Here is a 9,391-nt window from a genome sequence, read left to right on the forward strand (position 1 = left end):
TAAGCTTTAAGTACTACACGTGTACTTTTAAAATAAACACTTTTATCTTACTCCTAGGATGCATGTGTTTGTTTCTACCAGCATATTTTATCTTTATAGTCCCACCCAGTTCAGTGGAGAGTATAGCTAACCTGTAATGAACAGCTTTACACCAAGAACTGTGGGAAGGGATCTGTAAATATTAACAGATCTAGTCTTTACATTGATTCTGAGATAGAACACTCCTTCATAAATTGATGTTTTCTTTTCAGTCTGTTCACGTATTTAATATTCTCATACATAATGGAAAGAACCAGATCTGGAAAAACTAGTGATTGATTATAAGGCATACCCACTTGTACCATAGGATAAAGCTAAATCATATAAATAGTTTGGGTCATATTTTATATTATTTTTAATATTTTTTCCTAGTAAAGAAGCCAAACTAGTACACATACTAACTTGAGAGATAAAGTATAAAACAGTGAAAGCCTTAAAAAAGACTAAGTAAAATGTATCCTGAATGTCCTCTAATCGTAGTGGTTGTATATAATAGTCATTGGTGTTTTGGCATTTAAATCACACTGGGCATGGTGGTACCTGCCTGTAATCCCAGCACTCAGAAGACTAAGGCTGAAAGATTGCGAGTTTGAAGCCTCCTGGGTTACATAGTGTTTTCCAGGCTAGTCTATGCTACATAACAATACTCTGTTACACAAGAATAAAATAAAATAAGAAAGTGTTTAGTTCTGTTTGTATACTAAAAAAAAAAAAAAAAAAAAAAAAAAAAAAAAAGAAGAAGAACCAAGGATTAGAGGTGTAGCTCATTGAAAAAAAAAATGCTCTGTAACAAAAAAAAAAAAAAAAAAAAAAAAGTGTTTTGTTTGTTTTATATAAAAAAAAAAAAAAAAAAAAAAACCAAAAAACCAAAAAAACCTTATCAGTAGGGAGATATTTAAATTGTTTAGAAATGAGAAATGTCTAAACAACTTAACCCTTTTCCTAGTTATTTTTTTTACTCCTGTATTTTCTTCACATAAACAAGCAATGTTGTTAACTGGAAATAATAAAAATGCTTTGTATTTATATTGAATTTTAATTTTGTTGTTGCTAGTATTTTGTTTGTTTGTTTTGTGAGACAGGGTCTCCCTATAGCCCCACCTGGCCTGGGACTCACTATGTAGACCAGGCTGGCCTCCATCTCACCCAGTCCTGCCTGTTTTCTGCCTTCCAAGTGCTAACATTAAAGGTGTGCCCCACCACACCCAGCTAATCCTTTCTTTAGGAATACAAAACATTATAATTCTCTTTGTTTTTTTCTGTCCTTTTTAGGTCAGCAGCAAGGACAAGATGGAGTGAAAGTCCAGCAAGCTACCATAGCTCCTGTAACGGTGGCAGTTGGAGGAATTGCTAATGCTACGATAGGTGCTGTTAGTCCTGACCAACTCACACAAGTGCATTTGCAGCAAGGCCAGCAGACTTCGGATCAAGAGGTGCAACCTGGCAAGAGACTTCGAAGAGTTGCCTGCTCTTGTCCTAATTGTAGGGAAGGAGAAGGAAGGTACATGCTCTGTTTTCCACTCTCGCTCTCTTGAAAGCATCAAATAGTCATTGGCTGCATTCTTTGAGCACTGGACCCTCACTGCCTTTCTCACTCAAAAACTGGAATATAATGTTATAAAGGGAATTGAGTTATTTAAGGAATGGGATTTGAGTGGTCCTCTGCTTTCTACTTTCTACTTTTTTTTTTTTTTAATGAATTTCTTCTTTTTTGTTTGTTTTCCTTTGGGAGGGGTTTGGTTTTATGAAACAGGGTCTTTTTGTAGCCCTATGTAAATCAGGCTGGCCTCAGTCTCAACAAAGATCTGCCTGTCTGTGCCTCCCCAAGCACTGAGATTATAGGCCTGTGCCACCACACCCAGCTTCCTTCATTTATTAAGTAAAAACTTTGAACACCTTTATTGATTTAAACTAACTCATGTACCCTACCATTTACCCATTTAAAATATATAGTTCAGTGGTTTAAATACATAGTCCAGTGGAATGTAATGTCGGTATAAGGCATACACACCACAGGATAAAGCTAAATCATATTAATAGTTTGGGTCATATTTTGTATTATTTTAAATAGTTTTTTCTAGTAAAGAAGTAAAATAGTTCAGTGGAATGTAATCATAGTTGGATGGCCATAATCAGTTTTAAGCCATTTTTTTGTCATCTTCAGAAGAAATCCTGTATCCTTCAGCCATCACTTCCCCCATACTCCTTAGCACTACGAAACTGATTTCTCTTGATAGATTTCCCTGTTCTGGACATTTTTGTATAAATGGAATCATACAATATGTGGATTTTTGTGACTTTTTTCATTTGACATTATGTTTTCCAGGCTTGGCCATATAATACAAAAACCAATACTTCCTTTTATGGACAAATACTATTTCAGTGTGTGGATATATATTATTTTGCTTATCCCATCACTTGTTAGATACCTGGTATCCTTTATTCCCTGTTGACCATTGTGAATAATACTGCTGTTTGCATTTATATGTTTTTCACTTCTCTGTGTATATGTGTAGGAATAGAATTGCTGGGTCATGTGGTCGCTATGTGTTTTACTATTTACATACTGCCACACTTTTCCAAAGTGGCCACAGAATTTTATATGCCTACCAGAAGTCCATAAGGGTTCTGGCCTTTCATAGCATTGCCAGTCCTTGTCGCTTTCTGACTGTTTTTTTAAATGTCAGCTATAAGAGTTTAAAATAGGGGGCTGGAAAGATGGCTCAGCGGTTAAGAACACTGACTGTTCTTCCAGAAGACTCGGGTTTGAATCTCAGCACCCACATGGCAGCTAACAACTGTCCATAACCCCAGTTCCAGGGGATCTGACAATCTCTTCTGTCCCCCACGGGCATTGCATGACACAGGTGCCCTTACCTACATGTAGGCAATACACGCATACACATAAAATTAAAAAAAAAAAAAAAGTTTAAATAGTATCTCAGTGTATTTTTTTATTGAAATTTACCTGATGATTAATAATGGTGTTGATCATCTTTTCATGTATTTCTGGATCATTTGTTTATCTTTGGAGAAAGGTGTATTTAAATTCTTTTCCATTTTTAATTGTATCATTTTTAAAAATATTTTATTTATTATTTTTATTTTATGTGTATGAGTGTATTGCCTGCATGTATGTGAGTGCACCCATGGCATGCATTGCTGCAGAGGTCAGAAGAGGGTGTCGGATTTCCCTGGAACTGGAGTTAAGGACAGTTCATAGCCATCATGTGGGTGCTGGGAATCAAACCCGGGTCCTCTGCAGGAGCAGTCAGTGCTCTTAACTGGTGAGCCGTCTCTCCAGCCCCTAATTATATCATTTTTAAGTTACTGAATTGAAATAGTTCTCTACATTCTGGGTATAAGATCTTAGCAGACCCATGGTTTGGAAACACTATCTCCTATTGTGTAGACTGCCTAAATACTACCTACTGTCCTTAGAAAACTAAAAGCTTCTGAAGTACATTTTTCCCCCTTTGGTTGTTTTTACTTTTGGTATCATATCTAAGAATCCATTACCAAACCTAATACATGTTGCCTTTTTTGTTTGTTTGTTTGTTTGTTTGTTTTGCTTTTGGTTTGAGGGTTTTACAGATCTACTGCTCCATTTAGATACAATCAATTTTCTGTTATTTTTTGTATATGGTACAAGGTAAGGGTTCATCCAACAGCTTTTACTGAAGTGTCTTTTCCCCCATTGAATGGTCTTATCTCCTTTGTCAAAAATGAGCTCACCATAGATAACTTTGTTACTCAAATTTGCTTTGACCATTTAGCAACGCTGGGAATTCTGAGTGAAGTTTGACATCAGCTTGTCAGTTTCTACAAAGATACTGGGTAGGATTCTAATGGGAATTGTAGTGAAATTCTAGGTCAGGTTGAGCGATCTTGCCAATTTAACGGTGTTGTCTTCAGACCCATGCAAAAGGAATGTTTTTCAATTTATTTAGATTTTTACTAACTTGTTAGTATTTTGTGATTTATCTTTTTGGGTATATATTTGATGTTTGTTAAGTTTTAGCCTGTGTTAAATCTTCTTGATGTTATTAAAAATGAAGCAGCTTTCTTGATCGTTTACTCCCAGTGTTCAGAATTATATTGGCTTTTATATATTGATCTTATATTCTGGATGCTGCTAAATTGCTCTCTTTGTAGTTTTTATTTATTTTTTTATTTTTTGTCTTTTTGAAGCAGAGTCTCCCTGTAGTCCCAGCTGCCCTGGAACTCACTATGTAGACCAGGCTGGCCTTGAACGCACAGAGATCCGCCTGCCTCTGCCTCCCAAGTGCTGGGACTACAGGCTGCGCCACCACACCCGGCTCGTAGTTTTCATATTCAGTTCTGTATCCATAGTCATAGCTTCTGTGACTAAAGATAGTTTCACTTCTTTTCTACTTTGGAGGAATTTTGTTTGCTTTTTATTCTTATATTTCATCTAATCGCCTTATCTCATAAATGTTGCAAGAAGTGGCAGAAGCATGCACCCTTTTGTTTTTGATTTTTAAGGGAGGAAGGCATCTGGTTTTTTACTTTTAAAGTGTGAAATGCTGGTCTAGAACCTGAATCTAGTTAAGCAAGCTCTGTTCTGTTCTTTCATGGTTTTTTTTCAGAGTTTTTGATTGTGTCAAATGCTTTTACTGTATTTGTTACAGTGATCATAGCTTTTAGGGTTTTAAATTTTTCATCTTTGTTAATCTAATGTTACATTAAGTAATTATCACAACTCAAAGCATTTCTGCCTGTGTATGGTAAAACCACCTTGATCATAGTGTACAATTCTTTTGAGAGGTGACTAGGATTAATCCCCCCTACTTTTGCCCTGATTTACCTCTGCCTTCAGAGCACTGGAAGACTGCAGAGAATAAGCACATGCTACTGCACGCCACTCACTTTGCTAGTCTTGAGGACTTTTTCATCTGTATTCATAAGAGATACTAGTCTGTGGTTTTCTCTTCTTATATGTAATATTAGTGATGATAATATTGACCTCATACAATGAGTTGGAAAGTGTTCCCTGCAGTTTTATTTTTGAACAAATTTTTGAAAAAAGCACTTAAAAAAATTTTTTTTTAATTTACTATATTTTATGTGTACGAGTGTATTGCCTGCATGTATGTGAGTGTACCCGTGTCCTGCAATGCCGTGGAGGTCACAAGAGGGCTTCAGATTCCCCTGGAACTGGAGTTAAGGAAGGTTTGTAGCTGCCATGTGGGTGCTGGGAATTGAACCTGGGTCCTCTGCAAGAGCAGTCAGTGCTCTTAACCGCTGAGCCAACTCTCTAGCACTCCCAGAAAAAATAGCACTTAAAAAAAAAATCGAAGTCACCAATAAAGTTATTCGATCTTTGGCCTATCTTAGTAATTCTGACCAATTAAATCTCTTTGAATGTTACAGGTTTACTTTGAGTGACCATTTGTTTTTTAGTCAGTTTTGATCTTTCTAAGAACTTGTCTGCCTCACCTAAGTATCGGTGTAGATTTGTTCATAGTGTTCCTTTATAACCCTTTTTATTTTGGTAAAATTGGTAATGCTGCCCCCTTTTCCTTTATGAGTTAATTTGAGTCTTCTCTCTCTCTCTCTTGGTTAGTTTGGTTAAAAGGTTTATCATTTGGTTGACTTCTTAGAAGTGTTTGACATTTTTCTCCTCTCAAGAGAATTCACACTTCCTGTTTCTGTCCTTGCTTCTCTCTGGCAGACTAACCAACTTGCAGATAAAACTCCAGTGAGAGCAGCATTTTGCAACAGTATTTCCTTTTTTAACATCAACCCTTAGGCTTGAACTTGAACTTGGTCTCAGAGTGTTAGTTGCTTTGCGAAGAGATCTGGAGCTCTGCTGATAGGCTTCTCATTCTTGGTGGAATTTCTGAGTCATGGCTCTAAGTGGGAGGTTGGACACAGGCAAGGGTCTCTCAGAGTGATGCCCTGATAGAGGAGCTGGGTGCTTGGTGACAGGAGCTGCAGTGGCTGCAGTAGCCTCGGGTTTTCTCACCTTGACAGCTAGAGTTTTATGTATGAACTGTGAATGAATGAGATCCAGAGCCACCTGGACCATAGCATTTGAGTCATGCCACAATCAAGGCAGACCTCTGTCCCTGGATTGGGCACTGAGTGGAAAAAGGGAGTCATTGCCTTTTAGCCACACTCAACTGGAACTTAGACTCGGCAACAGGTAGCTGGGAAGAATGAGAAATGCTGTGTCCTGCCTGTCCTTGGAAGGTAGCTTTTCAGCTTAAAGGCAGAAGGAGACCCTGTTCTTGGCTATATCGTTCTTAATGTTCCTTTGTTGTGGAGGTGGCAGGAGAGTGAGTTAAGCCTAGTTCAGATCCATAGACTCACTGTTCTTACACAGTTCTGTTAGAGTCCTTGAGTGAATATTTATTTGCAGTTACTAGGACTTTGTTTCTAGGACTATGTCCAGAGACTCTGAATGGTGGGTGAGAGGGTGGGTAGATGGGTGAGTAGGTAGGTGGGTGGTTGGCTGGTTGTTGGTTAGTTTTCTAGTTTCTGAGTTTTGCTGGGAAGGATTCCATGGAATGCCTCATCATACTGTCCTGCTGGAAGTGAATCCATTACCCAACACTTTTAACTCAGATTAGCCATCCTTTGGTATTTTAGAGGAAGATTTTCAAGTACTTCAAAATGCTTCCAAGAGATTTTTTTTTAGGCAGGTGTTGGTGGCACATACCTGATCATAACACTGGAGGCTGGGCAAGAGGACTGTGAGCTTGAGAAGAGTCTTGACACATAGTGAATCATGGCAGCCTGAGACATAAACTCTGGGGTTTGACACATTTTCATAGTTTTTGTGTAGTACACAGAGCTATTTAATTTTCTCCTTAATTAAGAATCTTCTGACTTTATTTGGTATTGTTTTCAAACACACACTACTCAGAAAAGCATTGAATCATGTTTCCACAGATAGAAGCTTAGTTGGGGGAGTATAGCTAATGTTGGTTTTGTTTCTGTCAGGGGCAGTAATGAACCAGGAAAAAAGAAGCAGCATATCTGTCACATTGAAGGCTGTGGGAAAGTGTATGGCAAAACATCTCACCTCCGGGCACATCTTCGCTGGCATACTGGAGAAAGACCTTTTATATGCAACTGGATGTTTTGTGGCAAGAGATTCACAAGGAGTGATGAGCTTCAGAGACATAGAAGGACCCATACAGGTTAGTTGCTTTCTTTTAGGCCACAGTTGGACTTCTTTTTCAGTGCTTAAGTGAAAGCTGAATGAGAAGATCACTATTGCATTGAAAATATGCAAACTGAGAGGAAAGGCTGTACTTAGTGATTATACAGATGATATTGGAGTTCAAAATTTATTACTTTGTTTCTGACATACGTTTGTTGTTCTTCTTCTAGACTTTATTAGCGTATCTGTGTGTCTTGGAGTATGCTCCTTTTGCTTATCTTGAATTCTTAAGTTAAATTCACATCATTTTCATATGCTTAAATACATAAAAAGAAAATCAAATGAAGACCATATTGGTGGCTTTCAGTAGTTTCCTTTTTTCTCTACAAATCAAGAAAGTTTATGAAAATATCGAGACTAATAGAACAAATGCTTACCTACAATGTATAGTTGTTATTATATTTTCTGTTGTTTTAATACACTAACTCACTCATGAACTCAATATCAAATATGATAGCTACTGTGAGTCCATGATTTTAGTATCTATATTTTAATATACATTTTTAATATTCATTCATATTATTTGTGACTCTACATATAAAGTCATGTTTTGTGTAGATGATGAAATGCTACATAAATGATATATTGCAGTGTCATTCCACATAGCTGTTTTCATGCTTTGCCAAGGTTATATATATGCTTGTTTGCTTGTATGTATATCTTTTAAAATATAGGCAATATTCTGTCACATTACCCTAGCACACTGCATTAATCATTTTCCAGACTGTTGGGGTTATTGCCAGGTTATTTGCTGTGGTGAAAGGAGCAAGCATGTGTAAGAAGAGTACTGGATCTCGGGAATGTGTTTGGAAGAGTAGGTAGTAGCTAGAGTGTCTAGAGTGGCCATGTGTAACTTCTGCCTGGCCAGCAGTGACTGGAAGTTCCTGTTGCATCTGTGCTTACTGCTTAGGAGTGACAAGCCTTACAAGTGTCTTTATGTTTATTAGTAGTTTTTACTTTTTCTGTTTGTTACTACGCTACTCATTTTTATTTGGTGGTGTTTTTCGTCATATAATTTATATGTTTCTCCCTATTTTTTCCCCCTTTTTTGGTCTTTTTGAGCCAGGGTCTCTCTGTAGGCCCAGCTGGCTTGGGACTCACTATGTATGGTAAACACTTCCAAGAAGTCAACAAGATGATAAACCTTCTAACCAAACTAACCAAGAAAAAAAGAGAGAAACTCAAATTAACTAACAAAGGAAAAGGGGGCAGCGTTACCAATTTTACCAAAATAAAAAGGATTATAAAGGAACGCTATGAACAAATCTACCCCAATACTTAGGTGAGGCAGACAAGTTCTTAAATCAAAACTGACTAAAAAACAAATGGTCACTCAAACCTGTAACAAACAATGAGATTTAATTGGTCAGAATTACTAAGAAAGGCCAAAGATAAATAGCTTTGTTGGTGAACTTCAAGTCTGACATCCTGAGTTCAATTCCTGAGGTAATCCAAGCTGACCTCAAACTTTCTATGTGGTTGAGAATGGCTTGAACTTTTAGTCTTCCAAATGTTGAACACTAGGATTACAGGAGTGCAACACCAGGTCCCATTTATGTGATGCTGGGCATAGAAGCACACACCTTCAATCCAGGAAGATCTTTGTGAGATCAAGATCCAGCCTGGTCTACATAGTGAGTCCCAGGCCAGCTGGGGCTACAGGGAGATCCTTGCTCAAAAGGACCAAAAATGAACCTCCCTCAAAAAATATATTTTGAAGTAAGCATTGATTAAAAGTTCAATTGAAAGACTTGATCATTTGTGGCAAGAACCATTGTATTCACTAGCCACTACTGCCAATAGAAACACACTGATTTACTGTGAGTGAATAAATGAATTATTTTTAGTCCTGCTGAAAATAGTAAGATCAATTTGTTCTGTTAAAAAATGTAAAGTTCTAAATGGCACGTACATAGAATTTTGAAAAATCAAATTCTACACCCCCTGTTTTGATCCCTGAAGAAAATTACTGGACTTTTTTTTTAATCATTACTTATTTTTTTTTTATTTTTTAATAACTACATGATTAGAAGAAGCATTTTATTATGGCTTTAACATATTCAGTTACACACTCCAGAACAGGAGTACATCTCTTTTGCAAGTGGCTGGAAGTTTCTCGGTTCACAGTTGAATTAATACAGTTATACAATATTGAACTCA

The 9,391-nt window shown here is 37.1% G+C and overlaps 1 protein-coding gene across 3 annotated transcripts in view; it reads left to right on the plus strand.

Annotated features, from left to right (window-relative positions):
* Sp4 (Sp4 transcription factor) overlaps positions 1-9,391 on the plus strand; it is a 78,240-nt gene that overhangs the window by 48,897 nt on the left and 19,952 nt on the right. For 2 of the 3 annotated variants that reach the window (XM_008841452.3, XM_029567553.1), the window contains exons 4-5: positions 1,312-1,540; positions 7,009-7,208. In XM_008841452.3, the coding sequence (XP_008839674.1) occupies positions 1,312-1,540; positions 7,009-7,208 (429 nt within the window). The remainder of the gene's footprint in view (positions 1-1,311; positions 1,541-7,008; positions 7,209-9,391) is intronic. The other variant, XM_008841453.3, reaches the window with a different exon arrangement.

Source organism: Nannospalax galili, unplaced genomic scaffold, assembly GCF_000622305.1.
Source record: "Nannospalax galili isolate Female #2095 unplaced genomic scaffold, S.galili_v1.0 scaffold158, whole genome shotgun sequence".
In the NCBI taxonomy this organism is placed as follows: domain Eukaryota; kingdom Metazoa; phylum Chordata; class Mammalia; order Rodentia; family Spalacidae; genus Nannospalax; species Nannospalax galili.